This window comes from Vigna radiata, chromosome 7 (genome assembly GCF_000741045.1).
Source record: "Vigna radiata var. radiata cultivar VC1973A chromosome 7, Vradiata_ver6, whole genome shotgun sequence".
In the NCBI taxonomy this organism is placed as follows: domain Eukaryota; kingdom Viridiplantae; phylum Streptophyta; class Magnoliopsida; order Fabales; family Fabaceae; genus Vigna; species Vigna radiata.
In genome coordinates, this window is record NC_028357.1 from 30,059,241 (window position 1) to 30,083,638 (window position 24,398).

General features: G+C 32.0%; 2 protein-coding genes, 1 long non-coding RNA gene and 1 pseudogene across 4 annotated transcripts; all 4 read right to left on the reverse strand.

The window, feature by feature from the left end:
* Positions 1–685: 685 nt before the first annotated feature.
* LOC106767965 lies at positions 686–1,306 on the reverse strand. Its single transcript, XR_001376199.2, has 2 exons — positions 1,151–1,306; positions 686–1,067 (listed from the first exon to the last, which is right to left on the reverse strand). It is a non-coding gene; the product is annotated as an uncharacterized LOC106767965 (long non-coding RNA).
* Positions 1,307–3,701: 2,395 nt separating this feature from the next.
* Positions 3,702–7,491, reverse strand: LOC106765451 (probable serine/threonine-protein kinase PBL19). Of its 2 annotated transcripts, none has more exons than XM_022783391.1 (5): positions 6,767–7,491; positions 6,013–6,273; positions 5,745–5,867; positions 4,917–5,337; positions 3,702–3,990 (listed from the first exon to the last, which is right to left on the reverse strand). In XM_022783391.1, the coding sequence occupies exons 1-5, from the start codon at positions 7,088–7,090 to the stop codon at positions 3,962–3,964; spliced, it is 1,158 nt and encodes a 385-aa protein (XP_022639112.1). In that variant the 5' UTR covers positions 7,091–7,491; the 3' UTR covers positions 3,702–3,961. The 2 variants fall into 2 exon arrangements, with proteins under 2 accessions (XP_022639112.1, XP_014505564.1); XM_014650078.2 differs by having other exon boundaries at positions 3,702–3,992; positions 4,910–5,337.
* A 2,693-nt stretch (positions 7,492–10,184) lies between these two features.
* LOC106767007 lies at positions 10,185–16,958 on the reverse strand (annotated as a pseudogene).
* Positions 16,959–18,856: 1,898 nt separating this feature from the next.
* On the reverse strand, positions 18,857–19,683 carry LOC106766290 (FAS1 domain-containing protein SELMODRAFT_448915-like). Its single transcript, XM_014651028.2, has one exon. The coding sequence runs from the start codon at positions 19,674–19,676 to the stop codon at positions 18,960–18,962; it is 717 nt and encodes a 238-aa protein (XP_014506514.1). The 5' UTR covers positions 19,677–19,683; the 3' UTR covers positions 18,857–18,959.
* Between the last annotated feature and the right edge of the window lie 4,715 nt (positions 19,684–24,398).

Sequence of the window (24,398 nt, forward strand, 5' to 3'; positions counted from 1 at the left end):
CTCCATTTGTCACTTCTAATTTGATTAATTAATCCCCAGAAAAACATCTACAGAAACTCACTAATGTCATTGCTTTTTCCCTTGTTTAATATCAGTATAAAGTAAGTAAATGACAATGTTGAAAGAGAAACATCTGCTAACATTATGTCAAGATTCAATCAATGAGAACCTTTGCTACAACAAAAATAACACTATGCCAAGAAGAAACCAGTAAAATAGCGAGAGGCTTTTCAACAATTTTCTAACTATTCAGGAAATAATATATAATAGGTTTATCAACAATTTTGGAAGATATCGAATTAGTCTAAAAGCAAATTCCTGCCTCCCTCCTGAATTTTAGAAAATTTTAGCTGGCATGGTGTATTTAATGTTCATCAAGAAAAAAAGAAGACAATCTTTTACACGATAATCCACTGTTGTAAAGGAATTTGCTGTCTAAAACATTAATTAATCTAAGGTTTAAATGGAGTTATGCATATTTTGTTGAGATTTAGATCCTTTGATGTTCTTAAGGAAGAGGATATGGTCCTCCTGAAACCAAAGAAACATTTTTCTAATATAACCAACAATAAGAAATTAATGCGTAATACATCAGTATTTCTTTCTCTCTTATACCACAGTAATAAAATAGAAAACATGAAACTAAAAACGAAAGGAATTAGTTGAAGTATTATAAAATTATGAGTAAGCGAAGGGATTCACTAAAATTATAAAACGAACTAATCCAGGCACCTTTTTACATGATTCTCTGAAATAATACAGAGATGATTGAACAGAATAATGTATAAGGAAAGGTAAAGCAGTTTGTGCAGATTAAAGGATTGAGAAGCAACCCCAACCTAAACCACTAGATTAGAGAATTGTTAGGGAAAAGTGGTGAGTTTATAAGAGACAAAACGTAGGTAATGAAACTGAGTCGGAAAAAAAAAACAGAGATAGCTGAATCGAATCAAGAATGTGAAGAAGAGGAGGAGGAAGACGGAGATGGAGGGGTTCCGCGACGGAGATCTTCGATTAGGTTAGAGAGCTCTTTGCGAGATGATTCTCTGCCAAACATGAAGCCATACCTAAGAGAAGGACAGCGAGGAATGTGATAAAAATGTATATAACAGAATTAGCACTGTGTGACAATGAATTTGAATCGGATTACCAGAAAGAAATGGCGGAGAACACGCCTGCAGTAGCAATGGTCTGAACCAGAGTAAGCTTCTTCTCCATTCAACCCTCTCTTTTCTTTTTCAATTATCGATCTTCACTCTACACTCAGACATGAATCCAATTCCACTACATCACCCTTCAACCTAGACCTTCAAACTGGGCCTTCAATATACTCAGGCCCAACTAATTATTCTCCCATTCAAAAATGTTACCATTTTACTTGAGAACATGATAACCTGTAAGGAGGAGAAGAGAAGTCTGAAAAAACGTATAAAGAGATTTTTGATTGAAAAAAAAATAAATAACAATAATAATTTTATTAGTTATTAATATTTTACTTATTCATTACTAATTAGTATTAATATTATTTATGTATAATATTTTATATTTGACTCTGGATTAGAAGAAAAGCCAATAAAAAATAGTTTATAACTTAGCATAAAAACTGGTTTATCTACTCAAATTCCGTCTAAGATTTTTGAAGTTGCGTATGATTTTATTAAGTCATCTCAAACGGAGTTTCTTACATATATGTATTGATTAAAATTAAATAATATTAATTAATTAAATTTATCATTAAAACTAATTATATGTATTGTTGCTTGTATAACTAACATTACTTAAGAAAAAAATATATATGGTTTGAATAAAAAAAAGATTTTAAGTATTAACAAAGACGGCAATACCCAATCGACATTAGCTGTGAGCATAAGTGGCGCGATAGGGAAGAAAAGTCCTTGAGCTTTAAATATGATTTTCCATTTCCCGAAATTTTATATATTTTATTTTATTTCTAAAACACTTTTAATGCTATTTTAATTTCTCTAAATTTAAAATTTATTTAATTTAGAACATTTTTAACCCAATGTTACCATAGCTAATAAAACCATTATGATAGGTACAAAATGACGGGCTTAATAGGAAATGAATATTTTTGGAAGGAAAATTTTTATTATTGAACTAATAGTAAATGAAGAACCTAAAAGATCAAGTAGTAATTGAAGAATCTTTACATTTTATATTCTCCAACATTATAAACTATAAAATGTGATATTAAGGTTGTGATACATACTAATAAATTGTTTTTGGAGGTCCACTTATAACAAGAGATATATCATAAATAAAAATTATCTAATCTTACATTTTGTGATACTAAGACCAAATAATCGTGTGATTATAGATTTAAAATAATAAGTCCAAAACCGATCATTTGGTCACATATTTGCTTAACCTCACTCTCTTAAAAACTAAAGATTAGAAAGTTGTATGATAATAAACCTAAAGTGACAGACCTAATATCGATGAGATGTTTGTTATTGATCTGGTGGTTACTGAATAAGTAAAAAAAAATAATCAAGTAATAAACATCAGACATTAAAGATTGAAAAAAGGATTAAATATAATTTTAAAAGAGAAAACTCAAACAATAGAATGATAAAGATAAAAATTTAGAAACAGTACATATCACACATTTAAATACTCTAGCTAATAAGATTTTTACCTATAACTAAAACAAAAACTTTACGTAGATCTTATTCAAATAGAATTTTTTTATATGAATTTCATGTTATTTTATTGAATATATATATATATATATATATATATATATATATATATATATATATATATATATATATATATATAGGTAATGATTAAAGTAATCTATTTTGTCATTTGACTAACGCCAATAATCTACTTTTCCACCCACACAAAAAAAACATTTTTTGGCAAAGCTTTTTAATTTCATCAATGTGATATATGTGTGTATATATAGGTAATGATTAAAGTAACCTATTTTTCCATTTGACTAACATCAATAATCTACTTTTCCACACACAAAAGAAAAACATTTTCTGACAGCCTTTTCATTTTATCAATGTGATTTTTATTAAACTCGTCATCCTTTCCTTCTATCCATTCTAAACTATTTAACACGTATCTCTCTTCTTCTTATCCTTTTCAATTATCCAAATCACAATGCCACGAAAAAAAAATAATTGTAAAGTTAATTTAAAAATAGAATTAGTTCAAATATGTAATATCTATATAAAAAAATCAAGAACTCTATAATATAGAAATAATTTATGATTCTTTTTACAATTTGAATATATTCATAGACAAAAAATTGTGTTTTTCAAAAAAAAAAAAAGTTTCCCAAACAAAGATCGTTTTCATAAACACGATTTTCAGTGTTAGGAAACTAACAACAATGACTAATTTACTCTTTCAGATACACCTTCCAATAATGAAACGTTATATATTGAATGGGCTTTTATGTATCTTCATTTCATAATAGACTTGAGTATATTTTAAAATAATAGACAGAAATAAAGAGGTAAAATTAAAGTTGTTGCATTATGGTGAACTGAATAGCTATAAGTTGGTTGGATTGAAATTGTGCAAGTTTTAACACCGAATGAAGCAAACTATGATAAAATTGGATGTATAGTAGTTAGTGGAAGTGGAAAGGGAATGGTAAGAGATCACAATACTAAAAAGTCAATTGAAGAAGAGGTTTTGGTATAATTTATCCATCCGCAAAATCACAGACAAAAACGCTTTATTTGATCTTCCCCTCCACGTGAGATCTTAAATATTCATCTGTTACAAAAGTAAAGGGGTGTTGAAGATATTTAAACTTAGACTGATAAATGCTAATTATGGAGAAGCTTTTATAAAGAATTTGAGGAAATGGGAAAAGTGGTCCTACTCCTACATCTGCATTAATAATTTCTATCTCTCATCTTCCCATCAACTCAACCCCCTTCCGCTTTCACATTACTACAAACATCTGCAGTGCCCTTCACAACCATGCTGCCATCTGAATGACGTCTGCATCATCGTATAGTACAGATTTAGATCACCAAAAAACAATTTGTAAAAGATTTATTCAATTTAGAAAATAAAAGTTTAACTTTTATTATTCCACTTTTTACCAAACTGGATAGTTTCTATGTAGACTTGCTCAATGTTTCAAACGAAATTTCCCTACAACTTTTCTAAGAATTAGCCAACCATATACATAACAATAATATAATCTGATATTCTAACCATTCAAGTCAAAGTCGGTATGTCCCTTCAATAAAATTCAATTTATTGTGTGTGCCTTCTTTCGGTAAGAAACCATTAATTTATTTCATTCATGTCCACAAATCCCTAATCAAACTCAGAATAACAGGAATAAAAATATTAATATATTCAAATGGATTGCGACATCACTAAATTGATTAAAGGCTCTCGAATTTTCTGTTCATAAAGTTAGAAGGGTTGTTTAGTTAGACAATGAAAATCCTCACTGGTTTCAAAAAGCCAACACCAGTTAACACCTGTTCATAATTTTCTGTTTCATGTTTACTGTAAAATAAATATTATCTGTTAAAATATTCTATTTTCTAATTTGATTTAGCTACACAAATCAATTTCAATTAGTCCCCTGCTATTCCTTGTGGAATAATGACCATCGACATCGCTGTCGGAATAATGTTAGATTTTCCTTTGTGAAGTAAAGAATGATTTTATTAATCGAAAATTTTCTACAATCTCACCTAAAAAAAGTGTATTTAAAGCTAATAGCTTACAAAGGAAGGAAGGAGTTGGTGTTGTTTGAACTGGGCCAAACGAACCAGAACCAGAAATACCAAAAATTGACTTCCAATATTGACGAGAACAAGTGGATGGTGGTAAATAAGAAGAGATGGTTAAAGTATCGAATTTCCCACAAGTTCTTGATCCTTAAAAAAACAAAACTCACTATTTACTTTTTCTGACCAGTTTTGACCGGGATGAGGAGGATTCAGCAATGTCTTGAGAAGAGTTTGGAATTTCAGAATGTTGCAAGGCTTGCTTCAAGGCTTCCACTATCTGACTCATGGATGGTCTATCTTCTGGATTCTTCTTCAAGCAGCTATCAGCCAACTTGGCTATTTTCCGAGCTGCTTGGGGAGAATACTGGTTCCTGAGACGAGGATCCATTATCACCACGAACCTGCTGGTGTCGGCAGGATACTGTTTCACCCAATCGAGAAGCTTTTGTTCTGCAGTGGGACGGTTTCTTTCCAATGATCTTCTTCCTGTGAGGATCTCATACAGCACTACACCAAAACTCCACATGTCGCTCTGAACTTTCAGATGACCCGTTTCAATGTACTCTGGTGCAGCATACCCCTGTGTCCCAACCACCTAATAACCAGAGAATACAAAAACATAAGGACAAATCATTGGTCATGAGTTCATAACTTTTGTTGTTGTGATGAAATAGATAGGACAAGGTCTTATAAAACGGTGTGCGCGACGGCAATTTCGACTACAACATTATTCCTTTTGAAGGTGTCAATGACAGCAGTTGTAGTCACATCTGTCTTATTATCCACAATATCAAAGAACATAACAAATTGTGACTGCCATCACAAATTTAAAACCTTTGATAGGATCATAGCAATGTTGCTAAAATCACATCTTAAGGGGTTGGCTAAGGTTAAATTACAAAGTCAGCTTTAGCAGTAGTGTGGATAATGAGTGCATGGATGAAAAGTGCCCATAATGTGGTGCCTTATGAAAGAGGCATTAACTGTCTGCAGTGAACTTACAGCAGTGGATACATGAGTCTGATCGCCTTGTGGTCCTTCTCTTGCAAGACCAAAATCTGAGAGCTTTGGATGGAAATCCTCATCCAATAGAACATTTGAAGATTTGAAGTCTCGGTAGATCACCTTCTCAACCAAAAAAATAAATGAAAAGATTACCTCCCAAGATAGGAATTCAGATATACAATTAAAATTTACATGGGAAAATGCTACGGCATGCAATAAAGACGAATGAAATGACAACTATATCATCTCAAGACTTTTGAAGTACCTGAATTTCCAGTCCTTCATGGAGATAAGCTAATCCTTGAGCGGCACCAAGCATAATCTCCAGTCTTGTTTTCCAAGGGAGAGGTGGTAAACTTTTATTGAAGAGGTGATCCTCCAAGCTCCTGTTGGGCATGAACTCGTACACCAGCAGCCGTTGGATTCCTCTTTCTCCATCCAGAGAGCAGTATCCCAAAAGCTTAACCAAATTTGGGTGATTAACAATGCCAAGAAATTGAACTTCTGCAAGCCATTCTTTATGACCCTTGTTAAAAAAAAATTACAACCATAAGAATGAAGATACATTAGCAATGTAGAAAGCGCATATTTTGATAATTCAGTGGCAAACAGTAATAAAACGAGAAGAATTTTTTGTGCTTCTGGATCATTTATGTCATAAGCAGAAATAATTATCTGACTTTCTACGACACCAACCAAACAACAATGCAGTTGCAAATATCTCATAACTATTTTTTTTAATATAGAAAATATTCTTGTACTGACTGGACAGAGCTGCAACGAATTGTGCAGTATCAGTTTTGGATCCCAAAGCATAAAATATTTCCTTCACGAGATCACAGTATGACAGACGACAAAACTATTACCCACGATCAAAAAAATAAAGTTGACAGCGGTCAAACAGTAAAAGTTAACTATTGCAATACAAAAGGGAATAATAATGATCACGGAATCGAGTAATCTTTCAAGAAAAGCAAAAGAACAAGAGAAATTGAGGAAGGAAAAAGAAGCATGTATACCTGGAAGCCACGCGTGTTGAGCTTTTTGATAGCTACTGGAAAAGGATCACCCTGCCCATCGGAGGGTCTGATGGATCCTTTATACACACTCCCGAACCCCCCTTCTCCAAGCTTGAGCGTCCTATCGAAACCTTGGGTGGCATCTCTGAGCTCCTGAAAATTGAAAACTCTGAAGGTGTGCTCTTTCTCTCTGTACAAGTCCTTCACGCTCTTGGGCGACGATAAGGAGCCGGTGGAGTTGACGGCGCGGGTCACGGCGGGGTTTTTCTTCTTATGCAATTCGGGGGCGGATTTACACTTGTCTTTGAAGAAGAAACACTTCATCTTCTCACCATTAAATCAAAGAGAAGGAAAAATTATCAGAAGAAGAGGAAGAGAGAATTAAGGTGATGGCCCAGATGAGAAAATGGGACCTTGATTATATATTGAGGCGGTGAATTGTGATAAGGAACGAAGAGAGATGAAAAGGGAAAAGAAAGTTAGGTTCCGTGAAGTGAAAGAAATATACTGAATGGGAACGATGGAGAAGAAGAAGCAGAGGTGTGAAAGTTTAAGATATTCACGAGAGAAACAAACCCGCGTAGGGGAAGAGAGAGAGAAAAAAAGAGAGAGAGAGAGAAAGAGAGAGACAGGAGTGAAGCGGGTTTACGACGTTGTGTGGAAGAAAGACCAAAAGACCAACCAAGAAAGACATTTCAAAGGTTGTGTGTATGCGAGCTGGAATATGAACATGTACCTTTCTTTTGCTTTGCTTTGTCACAAAAATTTCATTGCTTCCTCTGTCACATCGTTCTCAGTATAATTTTTTTTCTTTTTAAGTTTTTTTATATTATTTCTATACTAAATTTTCAAAATACACCGTTGTATTAAAAAAATTAATATATTTTAAAACATAAAAAATTTAAATCTGTCAATTTATTTTAAAGTCTCAATAAAATGTTAATCTGTCTTTTTCTTCATGCCCAATATTACGGGTCACAACGTTTTATACCCCTTTGACTACAACTCTCAAAATAAATTTGATGTAACTAATCAGCAACAAAAAATTCATAAAATGAGATGGGCCAAGACAAAAAAACAATAGAATCTAAATTGAATTATACTTTTAGTTTAGTCTGTTTAGTTCATAGTTTGAATGAAATTAGGTTGAGTTTATTTTAATTTGTTTGTGACTATAATTAATTTGAAATCATAATCTGTGTAAAATATTCCGAGGGATATTAATGTATTAAAAAAGTATGTAGTAAGATTAAAACTTTCTCCTTATTAAGATTATTTTATCTTGTGATGTTTCTTTAAATCTGCTATGAGTTAGGGTGTGTTTGTGGTATGTGGAGATGGTGTAATTTTGGACGGCAAAGGTTGAATGGTGCACAAGTTTCAAAATGCGATGATGGATAAGAGCAATGAATTTGGGTTGTTGGCATCATCAACTTTCCATTTATACAAACAAAACCTAAGTGCAGGTATATTTGATATGCCACACACACACATTCAACCCTTGGAACTTTGATTTTCATAGTAGTGTTGTAGATGTCATTAGTGAGTTTAGCAGTTTAAATCAACTTCAACTATTTAATTCTTGAAAAAAATATTTTTTATCTATGCCGTTGGAGAATTAATAACCAACCCTTTTTCCAGCATAATACTAATATTATTTTATTTTATTTTCCTTTTCTTGATTTTACGAAGAAAATATGTTTTACTATTTTAAATAATTTGGATATTTTGTTAAATTTATTGAGAGTCGAAATACATAAAAATTTAACATTATCTTCTATTCAAAATCTTAACACAATAAATTATTAAGTCTTCATATATAATTTTTTATTTCTTTTTTAATTGAAACGTAAACTCACTTAAAAATTTAAAAAAATTTAGGGTAAATTTGCTTTTAATATATATTTTCTCACTGTAATAGATTTAACAATTAAATATAATTGGTTTTAGATTAATAATGAACTAAATAATGTTATTTATACAGTTAAAAACTATATTCATGCTATGCTTGACTTTTCAACTTTTTTATGGTCTTCTTTCCATTTTTATATTCCTAACCTCTTTTTGGATTTTGAATTAGGTCAAACTGAATTTTGGATTATCACTTTGGGAAAGCCAAATTTTAGAAGTAAGAAAGAGAGGGTGTAGCCACCTATAGTATTCTTTTTTTTTTTTCATAAATCTTAAACATTCGTATAAAAGTATTAATTGTAAATAATTTATATTTTAAAATATTATGTTTACTCTTAGTGTGTATTAATTTAAAAAAGTATTCCATAAGAGTATAGAATGATTAAATAATAATAAAATATTGGTTAAAATTTTTCTTCCATTTTCAAGCTAACAAAAAGCATACGAAAAAAAGAAGTTTTGCATACCCGAAAAGATTTCTGCTAGAAAAATTGATGACATATGCCCTAAAGGTGTACGGTCTTTTCAGCAGATGTTATATTACTTGTTTAATATATTGGGGCAAAAGAGAAAGGTACTTCGATGGAAAATACCATCTTACCATCTAATAATTATCTACGATAACAATTATCTGATAATATTTTTTTACAATATTTTAATATTATTTATATGATTATTCAAAATTATTTTACAATAAATAATAATTATAAACTCTAATATGAATTAAACATAAAATAACACGTAAATAATTTTAAAATATTTTCAAAAAATATTTTTAAAATATTTTCAAAAAATATTTTTAAAATATTTTCAAAAAATATTATCAAAATATCATTATTTCATTTTTTATGCTTTCAAAATTTAGAAATATGTTTGATTTCAACTACTTTTTGATAAATAATGTTTTTTCTTAATTTAAAAATAATAGAAATAGTGTTTTTTTATAATGAGTTAAACCAAACCCTCGTTAAAAAACTATAAATAAGTTATATAATAGAAAAATAGTTATTCAACTTTGGTATGTGATACCATTAACGTAAACTCATAATATCTACACTAAAAAATTATTTTTTGTTAAGTAAAGTTTATGCTAAGAGAACAATTTTAACAACGATAATGATTTTAGTTTTGTGTATAGCATTTTTTTCATCAAAAAAAAAGTATTAAACGGGCTGTCTCTGTTATAATAATTATTATTTGAATTTAACTTTTTAAAGTAAATAAGAAATTCCAATAGTGAATGGGAATCAATAATTCATATTCTAATTTATTTATGACTTAATATTAATTGTTGATTTCCGATCAATAAATTCTAAGGTGAATTGATCAAGTTAGGGGGTTGTGATTCTTTTCGTATAGAGATTAGTTTTTTAAAAAATAAAAGAAAATTAAACACTCATATTTTTATTAGGTATAAAAAGTAAAAGACTGATAACTCTTTCCATTTTTCATGCTTATTGGCAGCTTAATACCCCAACTAGCCCAATCATGACAGGAGTAGTTGGCACGTGAATAGACGCTCTTGACACAGTAAATTAGTCACCTAGAAAAAAATTTCTTCAACTCATGACCCCAATTGGACCACAGTCCCTAGTCCCTACAAGAATCCTCAGTCAACGTCATAATCACCATCTTATCAAAAGTCAAGCTAGCAGCTACTAGAAAACTGGAACCACGTAAAATAATAATTTTGCAACCAAATAGGTTGTCTCTTACTCTCTGCAATGAAATAAAATAATCCCCATAACCTTCATGGGCTCATCATGGATCAATGGGATGTCAACCAAGCGTGACAGAGCAATGTGAACATCGATTAAAACAAAACCAAAGACTTGCAAGATTTAAACATGATAAATCAGTGCTTATATTTAAATTGATAATACTAGGTAGGTTACTAGGTTTTTTATTAGTGAAGGTATACAGTAATGGTACCGTACATTACACGATTGACAGAAAGACAATCAACAAAGAATCTCGAGGGCCCATTTGTTTGGCTTTCCCTATGATTCGATAGACAGAACCTGTATAGTGGTAAATATGGGAGTACGGTTCAAGAAAAAGTCCAGCGTGCATTCCTAGACCCACGTTCTATTATGGCTCAGGCCAACCAACCCCTCTTCTAATATTATGTAATAACAAACTCAATTAATGGCAACTGTGTTTCTGGTAATAACTTCATCCAATGTCATCACCATCAAACCAGAGTGCGTCAAATCAATTTGGTGAGGTCATAAACATGATCATTTTAGTGTCCTCAACGCATTTGTCATAAGCTTACCAGTCATCATCATGTTCATTTTACCTTTTCAACTGTGACTCCAAAACAGTCTTCGGTTCTGAACTGGAGGAGCCAGTCCTGGAATGTCGCGAATGTCCTTGTTCTCCGGGTGCACAAGCTGAAATTTTGAAAGAATTCATGATAATTTGAGCAGTCAGAAGATTTAATCAATAAAAATGAGCTGTTTGGCAATACTTATCGAAGGTGGCTTCTGGAATCTAGTTCTATTAGGTTGTGAATGAAACTTTTTACCAAAAAGAAAAATGGCATTCCAAATGGTCACGTTCGTAACTATATTTAAATTTTAGAACTTCTTTCACCAGCTTTAACTGCCCTGGATTCAATGAAGGATATTTTTGTTTTAAATCCAATGCAACTGGCATTTTGGAGGATGAATTGAAGTGTATGGAGACTAGTTTTTTTGGCACCGTAATGGTGAAAACAATCTCTTTCAAACATACTGCAAATAAATTTTGGAAATGTTTTTTATGATAATTGTCACATGGCTGCATCGATCAATAACAAAAAAAACTGAACCTTAGCATATCACATAAAAATGCATAAACTAATGAAGGCCATCAAATTGTGTATCCAGTGAAAGACTTGGAAACGGAAGTTCTTTTTCATGGTTAATCGATAAATAAATATAATATGCTTCCGTAAGCAAGATATATATCCTTACACATTGTCAAGCAATTTTTACCGTTAGCTAGAAAAAATTTCTCGGCTCAATAACTTCACCTAGAAATACAATAATAGAGGATAATGGTTCTGATTTAAACATTAGGTTAACAAGTCATATTCTCTTACCTTTACTATAATGATAGCAATTACTCCGATGACAATAAGGAGAAGTAGCACCATAATACACTTGTCAGTAGCAACCTATTATAAAAGCACCTATACGTTAGACGAATGATTCATATATATATATATATATATATATATATATATATATATATATATATATATATATATATATATATATATATATAGTAACTACATTGCAATGAAATGACGTGGATTCTGTAGAAATTGACCTGCCTACCGATTTTCCTTGACCAATTGTGATGCTTTCTTTAAAGAGAAATGGATCGAATCCAGCTCATTGACAACTCTGCTCATTTGTTCCGTCTATACATAGAAGAGTGTACACTTAAACCCATGTCGAATTCAAGTCTTTTTTTCTTCGTTAATTTTGGGGTATGGGGCTATGCATAAGGTTCATACCTGAGCCTTAAGAGCTGCTGCAGTCTCTGTACCAACATTTATTGTTTCTTGAACGACCTAACAGCAATCAACTTCCTATCAGCAAACTTCCCCTTTTACCCACAAGAGGAAAGCAAAAATTATATGTAAAGAATATTCAAATTAAACATCAAGAATTTTTCATCCCACAACTTTCTCATCCCTTCAAACTTAGAGCGAATAGAGAGTTTAATTGTGGCCTTTCAGGTTAGTTACACATAAAATGCAAGTCTTTTCCACATAAAGTTCAACAATGCACGTGGATAAGTTCTCTAATTGCTACACTGGTCTAAATGAGTATACTATGTCATACAAAAAACCGTACAATTATCTTAAAGACAAAAAGGATATGCTTCGTTTGAACAAGGGGTAAGTTTTGTCGTCCTACAACAGAAGAGGTCTTGGATGGAAACTCATTTATGATATCAAACAAGCAGCAATGCTTAAACCTGGTTGGAAAATGTTAGCTGTCAACTGAATGGGAAAAGTCATTCAAGCAAGGGTTATGAGAAGAGTTAAGCCTTCTAGCTCCTCCCTTCTATTCCGGCAGGGATAAAATACAATATTGAGGAAGTTCTTAATCACATTACAAGAAGCCAGTTAGGAGATGGGAAGAACATCAACTTTTGGGTAGATACGAGGCTCTCTAGGCCTATTGTAGAAACTCTAAATATTTCCTGACAACTTCATTCTTTGAAAGCTTCTGTTGCAGATTTTATTCAGAATCATAAATGAAATACCCTGGAATTTTGGTACAAAACCATTCTGATCCGGTTGCTGTGAGGTCAGTAGAATTTCTATTCCCTTTTGTGACAGCCAAGACTGTATGACATGGGAAAATACAACTGATGGCATGCTTTCAATGAAACAAGCATAAAAGCACATAAAAAGGGTATGGACAGATCATGGCTAAAACAAAAAAACATCTAGAACAAGGCAATCTATCCTTCTAAATCATTCACTGTTAGGTTCTTTTGATCAAGAACCTATAGAACGCACACAGTACACGCACCCAACACAACTCAGAATTGTATAACCTCTGTATATTGCCAAACAATGATGAATACAAGATACCCAGAGAGCTTAACCCCTCCCCAAAGAACTCCAAGAGTTCCCGCACAATCAATAAGACTTCAAAAACTACCCTAACAATTAAACCCGATCCCCTTTTATACAACCCCTTACCCACTTTTCCTAACTGTCAAGACAAACTCCTATCATTCACAGTCATAGTTTGTGTTGTTCTGGTTTTGACTTTTTCTGCCAGGTTGTGGTTTTGACTTTACCATTTTATCAGAATTCCTATTGATCACTCTTCTCTTGGAATCTACATGGTCTGTTATAAAAAGATGGAGTGATCGGCCGAGGACCATTATCTAAGCTGTGGTAGTTGGTATTATTAATGAAATAGGGTTCAGCAGAAATAAATTGAGGTTTGACAATGGTAGGATAGATTATCATTACATGAAGAGAATTTCCGCAAATGCTAATCTTGCAGGTAGTTCTTGTGCTGGTATTGTGAATAACAATATTAAATTGATATAATAAAAGCCTTTGTTGTATCTGGACATCCTTATCAAGATTATTCAAGACGGGTGGGTAATGTAACACTGATGTGGCAGCTAGAGGCTTCCCTTGAGCAGCTGCTTGTGTTGGAATTTTCAGAAATAATTTGACTCCTGTACTTGAGACTTGATTTTGACATCATCAAAAACTTCTATACTTCATGATTTTGCTAACACTATTTTGACCATTGAAGTTTCTTATGGCAGAGAGTGAATGCATCTTTGGCTAGAATGTGATTCTCTGTTCGAGGTTAGAACATTTTCTGATGTTTCTTTGGTAGTTAAGAAACAGGTGGAAAAATTATTTTAAGCTCATCAAGCCTATTTATTTTAGGGTTCCACACATTTTCAAATTGTGCTAATAAACTTATTGTACTTGGGATTACTCTTCAGGGTTTAGTTATTTGCAATCATATCCCATCTTTTGTGCAAGACTTTTTTAACAAATCGTTTGGGCCAGTCAAACTAGATTTTCTAAGTTTTAGTGGATTTGGTTTGGTTCCCTCCACCCCCCCCCCCCCCCCCCCCCCCTCGGGATCTGTTGTTTGCTTTATTTATTCAATGATATTTTGGTGCGCTGAAAATTATTGATATAGGCTATGGTTATATTGGTTGGGATCTTTTGTTTGCTTTATTTCTTCAATGATATTTTGGTGCGCTGAAAATTATTGATATAGGCTATGGTTATATTGGTTGGGATTATAGTCTTATATACCTATGCATTTGCACGCCTACTACTATTGAAAAATATCATTTCTCCCTCACCTCCATCACACACACCTTCATTTCCTGGCGAGCCAAAAAAATTCTGGTAAAGATGATGATAGAATGGGAGTGAACAAAAGCAAGAATGGCACAGGAGTTCTTCAAGAGCATAAAAGTTTACAATGTACTTTAATTGAGGAAGAACATGTAGCCAATAAGCAAAATGGCAAGCAAGTGTCAATTAAACAACAAGAAACAAATTAGATCATAGCAGGACAGAAAAATAAGAGACCAGAAAGACGGTAACAATAACCTAAGGTCCCCACATTTCCACAACTGCTATATACAAGAAACACGTGGAGGAACCAATGTGATTTCACTCTGGGTTCCTTGGACTAGAAGAAATACAATAGCAAACTATAGACAAATTCGTTGTGCACTGCAAATTCTAAAGGATGTGACACCCTAAAAATAGACCTACCTTCTTTCCCCTTTCAATGGCTTGATCTGTCTCATCCATCATCCTATTCCCATGATCCATTGGTTGTTCGTTAGTCATTGCTGTAATAAATCATAAATGGTCTTGTTTTTAGTTTCCTTTCTTTTCAAAGGCTTTTAAGACTTCCAGGCAGTTGACCAAAACTATAGACATGCAAATGCCTTTCAGTGACAGAGAAGGCACAAAATATGCCGTTAAAAGAGAAGCAAGAAATTATTGCTTCTCCTAGGAAGAAAAAGTAGAAGCAACATTGTTTTAGACAAATTTATTTCCCTCTAATTATGTTTACTGTTGAAGCTCTGGAAAAAACATTTCTTAAAAAATGAAAAAAAAAAAAATCAAAGCAGGGTCAGACAGGAACTTAGAGCATGCACACCCATGTTGAGTTAGGTCAAAGCACACTAAGAGATTCTCCCAAAATAAAACATCGCAGAAAAATGATAATTATTGTCATTTTTCATTTCTCATTAATACAGTAATGATTAAGGACTTTGTATCTCCACTCATACTCACCACATTATCCTACTTGCATACTGACTGGCAACATATATGTCTTTTCTAGCAATAATGTACCAAATAGTAAAAAAAAATTATTATAGGCTTTCATTTATTTGAAAGCATAAAACGTGATACGAAAAATAAATACCCGCATGTAAAATATAAAGAAATCGGTCTGCTTACAGGATGCTAGCAAGCCATTTTCTTCAGCAAAACCTTCATTTGGCCCCTCAAAGAGTTCAATTCGTTTATGCTCAATATTTGTAGCATACCTGCATTGCAACATAGCACACACTAGAATTGGTCGTCGATATCAAGGAATACATCCACTAGTCAGAATATAATGACCTTCGAAGTTTCAGAAGCAATAAAAAGCTAGGTCTGCCTAACGGGATAAATCGATATCTTATACTTTGTTTTAACTTACTTCTTTTTTAAAGCAACATATGAGTTTAACTCTTTGATCTGCAAGAAGATGCTTGTAAGTAACATTTTGTTATGGAAACCAATAAACCTAAAATGCGAAAACATATCGATTAAAATATCAACGAGAAAAAAATCCACAAGCATCTGACCATTGACTTTTTTTTCTCATTCAACATTTTGTTGGTTTCTCTGTCGAAGTTATTCTCCAAAGCTTTAACTTCTTTATCGAACTCCTTGATAAGCCTGCAAAATGAGATCCAACCGTAAACACACTAGACGAGGCAGCCACGGCAAAATCTCAAATCCAAGGTGTGCTCCAATGCCAAACGATTATCAGGAAAATCACACAATCAGACTTTGGAACACAAATAAAAACCTCACACGGTATATACAGGTTTCTGGTCATGAATTTTCAGTATTACGGATCTGAAAATTGTGACAGATTATACAGGCTCTCTTGCACAAAGCTCTCATCAATGTGAGACAAATTCAATTCGAATACACGAAGTATAAACAACATAATCGAAACTCTATGACAAATTATTCGTATGTGGAATGTGGAAAATACCTTACATTCTCGCATTTTCTCCGTGAGCTCTTCCAACTGCCTGCTCTGTCTATTCGAATCCTTAATCTTCTCCAACTTCTGAAATCCATTTCTGCAACAGCAACAACAAGACCAACNTATGAGAAAACAATGTAGGAACGGAACACGAAAGGAAGCTAGGAGGTNGAGGTTCTGACGATAGGGCGCGGAAATTGTCGGCGATGTGCCCCTCGATCTCGGCCAGGTCCTCGCTGATCGCCAACAATTGATCCATCTCGCAGCGAGATCTGAGGCAGCGAGGGCTGTTTAGATGAGGCCTTTAGGAGTGAGAGGAAACGAGGAATGCGGGTCAGATTTCGGGCTGCTCCCAAACAGCGCCTTCTGCGGTTGGGACGGGATCTTCAGTGTCTGTTCGTTCCTTTTACTTTCATGCTGGGTAATTATTTCGTGGCGTGTTCCTATACTTGATTCATTGGCGTTGTTTGTTGTTGGGACAATGCTCTGTGTGAAGTGCTCTGTTTTTTTTTTTTAAATGAAAGAGTTTATATATAATTAAGAAAAATGATATTTTAATACCAATTTTTGATACTACACATATGTTAAAATATGATTGGACGATTTCAAATTAAAAAAAAACTGATACAAGAACATATTTGAAAGAAAAACACCAAAATAATTTTTTTAATTTGAAATCGTTCAACCATATTTTGACACATGTGCAGTGTCATTGATATTAAAATATCATTTTTCTTATAATTAATCAGATAAAACTACACAATTATTTGGCCACATCATCACCTTTTACATGATAAACATGATGATAGACATGTTAAATGTGATTGGTTTTTTAACTTTCAACTCTTCCTACTGTGATTCCTGACACTTATGTTTTGCCTTATCACTAATCACCACTTTGTCTAAACATGTTAAATCTGATTGGGTTTAGCTTTCAATTACTCAAATGCTTCATCTATTGAAGTCGTGTCAATGAACATTGGACATAAGATGTTTATTTCTTAATATGCTTAAAAATTGAGGTGTGGAAGATCGGAAAGTCATTTTCAAATAGTAAGTCAGTATAAAAATTACGTGCTTCGTTAAAAATTCACTAAAAATAAGAATGATAATGTTAAGAAGAGAAAAAAAAAATAATTATAATGTAACCTTGAAAGGACATTAATATAGCTGTTTTTTATCGCTACATTGATTAAGAAAATTTTATAATACAAATGTCATACCACATAATTGGTGGTTGCTATTCAAAAAATTAATTTTTATGTTGCAATAAATAAATGTTATTGAAAAACATGAAGGAAATTTGTACTTGTATCTTATTTTATTTATTTTCATTAATGTCTTTTTTAATATATTGTTTTATTATCTTTAACTTCATTTTATCCATTATTACATATTTCATTATTTTGTAATTGAAAGTTGTTGGTTAGTTTATTAAACTATAAACGTGTAACACAATTATATATTGAAACATATAAAATGATAAAACTTATATGTCTATGGTATTTCAATAGACATTTTAATTTTATTTTACGAATGCATATTTTTTCTAAATAAAAGTAGTCATAATTTTAATTTTTAATTAGTTTTAAACTCTTATGTTTAAAGACTATTATTTAAGTTTATTATATATTTTTTAGAATATACAAGAGACGTCAATGAAGAAGAGTGTAAATCAAAAAAATTATCAAGGAGGAAGAATAAAGACTATGGTCAACCAATGGACTTCAGCATCAGACGTTTTTTGAAACAGAAAAAAAAATGTAAAAAAAATGTAAATAATAAATTTGATAGATTTTAAAAGATAAAAACTAAAATTTAACTTTAAGCAGTGTCTCTGGTAGTTCAAATAATGTAATAAAAATAAGTTAGTGACTGTATTTAACCCTGTAATACGATTAAGCATCTTAATATTACTTGTAAATAATACTTAATTGATAAGCAAAAGTATCAACTATTTCATCCATTAATAGTATATATATATATATATATATATATATATATATATATATATATATATATATATATATATATATATATATATATATATATATATATGCATAATTAATTTCAATAATATGAACACACAGGTAGTTTAAATTTATAATATTTGCAAACAATTAAATTTACAACTATTATTAAGTAGACAAAGAAAGTAAACTCTGACTTGAAGAAGGCATCTAAAGCCAATATTTAAAGATATTTAAATATATACAAATATTAATAAAAAAAGATAAAAAATACTTAGCCAATTAAAAATGTATATAAGGTTATAAAATAACTACTAATAGTAATAGAGGATTTGCATTTCATGAGAAGAAATGTTAGAACGAGACATATTATCCATTTAAGAATAAAAACTTAAATTATTAATTAGTTGAATAATTAATATCAATTTTGTATTGTATATACTCATCATGAATATTGTTTCAACTTTTAAACATGTAATAAAATAAATAAGACCACAAAATAACACAATTTCAAATCATCCCTCTGCATAATTAAAAAGAAAGAGACAACATTAAGAAGGCTAAGGATACATGATGAGAAAAGCAATAGGATGACCCTGATTTGTGTGGTTCAACTTTTGTTGTTGTTGTTGCATCAGGTGTTGTAAATGAAGGAGAATTATTAAGGATGTCCCTAGCAGGGGAAGGAGCTGAAGGCAAAGGTGAAATAGGCGAGGGAACACTGTAATTACCTACTGATGTACAAACTTCTGAGAGAACTCCATCAATTCCATGGCACCGAATTGAGGATCCTGCCACACATATGTTTGGGCTGATAAGTTTAACGTTGTTTAGAACATAGTTCTTCCTACCATTGTTAGAGACTCTTAGCATGCAATTAGGCAATGAAGTGGGAATAGTTGTTCCTGTGGGGAACTGTCCCAAGACTTGAAAGAGCAAAGGTGATGGAATTGAATGCCTAAGCAAGAAGCCAGAGACAGATCCTTCTTGCAAAACCATGTTAGCCAGCATTCGATCGTTGGGCATCAAGAAAGTCACATTCCCCACCAGTCTTGTGTCAGGTGGAGACATGTTGATGAGCATTACAAAGGTAAAGTAATTTGCCTTTTGCATCTCTCTAGTTGCTGCAACTAGGTCTTCTTGATTCCTTCCATCAATTTCTGTTGCGGTGGCTGATAAAATCAGCATCACTATCAGCAACAAGGTCTTCATGAACATGATATTTGCCAGGCTAGATGTTTTCTTCATGTTCCTATCCTCTTTTGAGGAAGGTGGTTTTATTATGAAAATGGTATTCTAGGTAGATTCTGAGAATTGAGAAAGGAAAGGGTAACTTTTTGTGTGCACATGTAAACTTGCTGATTCACCTACTAAGCTTCACATGCTTCCTGGATGATTGGAACCTCAAACCAAAGTGAACATAAGGAATTTTCTCCTAACTGCCACATGACTTTAGCCTTCCCGTATTCCTTTGAAACTATAAGAATGTATTTCATGTCTTTACCAAAAAGATTACATGAATATACTTTTTTTCCCTCTGTTTTTCTTATTGAATTTTTTTATTTTTATTACTGTAAAGATTTTGATTAATTCAAGAATGCAAACTTATTCATAAGACAACATATTAACATATTATATAATAGATATTGCAATACATTTTTTTTAAGGATATATTTAACAATATTAGACGGAAGTTAGAGTTTAATAATGTAATGAAAACAAATCATTATAATAAATATCATTATTAAAATAAAAATTGTTTAAAATTTAAAGATATAATTCTATTGTAAATATATATATATATATATATATATGTATATATATATATATATATATATATATTAATATGTACATATGTATTATTAATAATAATAAGTGTTGTAATTTTAAATAAAAATTTCAATGATAAAAATAATTCTATTATTTATATTTAACTTTACATCACATTTATCTTTTATCAGTAAATATTGAAGTTGTATTTGATAAAAGAGTTGACCGAAAAATTAAAAGAAAATTTAAAAGATAAAAAAAAAGTACAAAATTTCTTTGTTAAAATTAATATAAAATATTTTTAGGTTAGTTAAAATTATTCTTTTTTTAAAATGTTTATAATGTTATTATTATTATTATTATTATTATATATATATATATATATATATATATAAATATATAATGCAACATCCCAATAAATCAATAACAAAAGCTATAATTTATTTAAGGAGTTAACATGAATAATAATAAAGAAGAGTAGGAGATAAGCACTTAAGTGGATAAGGAATATGAAAATGTCATATAGAATTAAAACTGTACAAAAGATAGGAGTCTCTGATTACAATTACAGGTTAAGACCGAACAGTCATGGTCATGGTTCAAGATCAAACGGTTGTACAAAAGGCTAACTAAACCGAACGGTTCTATAAGCAAGTAAAACTATCTAAAAGCTAATGACCAGATGGTCCTGCACAATTCTCTGGCATCACGTCTAAAGGCGACTCGGTCTGCAGGACATCCTCCAAGGTATCTTCTTGAACACCCTCTGCTCACACCTAGAAGGATGATCATTGCAGTGAAGAGAACAGTCGAACAGTTAACACCGGACGGTAAACATAGACAAGACAGGAAAATAAGGGTAAGCTTATGTAAATTTAATTAATCATTTTTAGTATACTTTTCAAAACATTCACATGAATCGCATACATCAATATCTCAATCATAAATCACAAATCATAAATCAAGTATTTCCATTTAAAAACTGAACGGTAACATCATCATAACCAATTCCTCTAGACACTATCTGGACTGTATGAATCATGCAGGCTCGCCGTTCTCTACACCCGGGTGGACCTGGCTGGGATACACTCAACAGATCGCCACCCGAGGTTAATCCAGTGGAACCACCTCGGTATAGAAATACCCTGAGGCTAAAGGACCTCCTACCATTCCCACGCATGAGTTACCCTTCTCTACCTAAGAAGGCGTAATCACGGAATATCAGGATAGAGCAGAACCTGAGTCCTAGCCACGGTCATACTTTACCAATACAATTCCAATCATGAGTTATTCCTCCCTGGAATACTCTTAAAATCATAATGAATTCATTCAATTTACTTCTTTTTCTTATAGACAATACGAATACAAAAATGATCAAACGGTGATGATGAGGCTGAGTATCAAAAGAATTCAACAAGTGACCGAACGGTTAAAGACAGAATAAGAGACCGAATATAACAAGGAGTTCCATCAGGTGACCGAACGGTCTGATAAAGTAGAACATCGAGCGCTATTGAAAACAAGACATACAAATTTATACACGAAGAAGAACGAACGATCAACAACATAAGTGACTCTTGGAAGGAACCAAATACAAAGTTTGTACCTTTAGCCAAATGCTTTTATGACCAGCAGAAGTTCTCTTCAATAAAGCGAGTGTCAGTACAAGACCGAACACTCTTTAGGAAATTAAGTGTCAGTGTAAGACCGAACACTATTTCAAATAAGTAATATTATAAACCGAACGTTTTAAGAATTCAAGTACTAGTATAAGACCGAGCACTAACATGATTGAAGGCTAGTCTATGACCAAGCACTTCTCAAGACCGAGAACTCTTCAAGACCGAGCACTCTTCTAGACCAAGCTTCAGTACAAACCGACCACTCAACGTATTTTTACTAATACAAGACCGAAAGTTTTCTCCCAAGAAGGATAATTAACATCAAACCGAGTACTTAGTCTGTGACCGAATACTCAAACATAAACATCATATGTGTAAGACCAAACGCTATTATAATAAAGACAATTAATATGAGACCAAGTACTCAGTTTATGACCGAGTACCTTCTCAGGCCGAGTACTCGATCTATGACCGAGTACTTTCAATAAACATTATCAATATAAAACTGAACGTTCAATATATGACTGAATGCTATTTTAATAAATATAATTAATATGAGACTAAGTAATCAGTTTGTGACCGAGTACGTCAAAGCCGAACACTTAGTATAAGACCGAGCGCTCTTTAATGGATAAATCATTATGACTGATTAAGCAAGGTATTTAAGTTTCAATACAATCGTACAAGACGGATCGGTCTTCAACTGATTCCTACAAATGGAATACAATCTTGACCGATCGTTTTTAGGGGAAACCGAACGGTCCTAATAACCCTTCGATATCAGATTTAGATTTTCAGTCAGTTATGTACACTAGGACAATTTTCATACCAAAATCAAACATGCATTTCATCGAGTAGCATATCATACTTCCATATTCAATTCAAATCATACAACATCAATCATATACTCAAACCATCATGCATTACTTCATAAAACATAATCATAATTAGTTTTTTATAAGCTTTCCTTACTTCTAACTCCAGCTAGCTTTCCAGCAACTGCTTCTATGAGTTCCCAAAATCCAAAGTTGTCCAAATGAAATTCTGGTCGGTGCAAACGGAAGGGCTTGACACCGGGAATATTTAATCTAAAAGGAGTAAGGTGATCGGATGAGAGGAGGTGGTCAGAATTCTAGAGATAAGGTGGAGGCTTTTAGAGAGAAGGAGGAGAAAATGAAGTTCTGGAATTGAGTTTGAGGAGGAAGAAGGGTTGCATGCAAAAATGGCGTCAATCTTCAGAAATTCAGCTTTAAATATGGCCTCCACTAAACCCGCTCGGTCCACTCACTGTCTGCCACCTGTTTTCCACTTTTTGAGTTCTGCACTCCATGCTCTGCCACGTGGAATCCACTATCTGTACATTCCCACTTTCCTGCTGCCACACGCTTATCAGAGGAAGAGAATTTAATGAGACTGACATCTTTGTTTTCCACTAACATGGAGAAACTGGAAGGGTGCTGACACAGTTTCCACTAACGAAGAGAATTAATAGGATATATATATATATATATATATATATATATATATATATATATATATATGATGTAGTTTAAGGAATCAAATTATTTTTCTAAGATAATTTTATGAATTATTTAATTAATTAGTTTAACATATATTTATCAAAATTGATTATATTTATTCTTTATATTCAATAAAAAATATCAATTTTCCTTTCATTGGTTTGTATCAAGAGCAAAAAGCATCTTATATAACCCACCAACACTTATAATCACCACAAACATCTTTTACTATCATTTTTGCGCCTATATTTGATGGAGTAAATTATCAAGACCGGAAACATATTTATATGGAAAGCACAAAGCAACTTTCAATCAAAGGAGCAGACAGAAACCCTAATTATCATTCCGCAAAATTTATAGAAACGGGTCTGGTAGAGATTGGTTTTATTAGTTTTTATTGAAGTTTGGTTGGAATGGCTAGATTTTGTTTTATATTTCTTTTTAAAAAATATCATACAATTAATTAATAAATAAATAAAAAATAAGTTATGCCGGAAAAATACCAATTTAAATAATAATTCTATAATTAGGATGTTAATAAATAAAAGGTTTAATCATTCTGATAGTCCCTATTTTTGGTGACTTTTTTTAATTAGGTCTCTCATTTTTTCTTTTTCTCAATTAGGTCCATATTTTTGAAAAATTGAAACGATTAGGTCACTGTCGCTAGTTTCGTACTAACACCGTTAAAAAAGTGACACGTGTCAGCTTGTGATTTTTTTAAATTTTTTAAATATATTTTTAATTATTTTTATTTTTATTTTTTATTTTTTTTTCTTTTAAAAATAAAAATTTGCCACGTGTCAAGTTGACATTGTGCCACGTAGCAATGACAGTGTGAGGTGGCATTAACAGTGTCACGTGTCACTGTCAAACCACGTGTCATTGCGTTTGTTTCAATTTGGTCCCCTATATTTTTATTTTGTTCCAATTTGGTCCTTGTAATTTTATTTTGTCTCAATTTAGTCCTAATTTTTTTAAAAATTTAAAATAATTTGTTCCTTCCCAAATAAAATACGGTATGTACATTTTCCAAATTTTTGTCTTTAAATTTGTTT

What these genes read in the sequence shown, in the direction of transcription:
- LOC106765451 (XM_022783391.1), bottom strand. Translation starts at nt 7,090, where the DNA reads ATGAAGTGTTTCTTCTTCAAAGACAAGTGTAAATCCGCCCCCGAATTG. An exon ending in ATGAAGGACTGGAAATTCAG is followed by an intron (nt 5,868 to 6,012) that starts GTACTTCAAAAG and finishes TTGGTTGAGAAG; the next exon opens with GTGATCTACCGAGACTTCAA. An exon ending in GTCAAAACTGGTCAGAAAAA is followed by an intron (nt 3,991 to 4,916) that starts GTAAATAGTGAG and finishes ACGATGATGCAG; the next exon opens with ACGTCATTCAGATGGCAGCA.
- LOC106766290 (XM_014651028.2), bottom strand. Translation starts at nt 19,676, where the DNA reads ATGAAGAAAACATCTAGCCTGGCAAATATCATGTTCATGAAGACCTTG.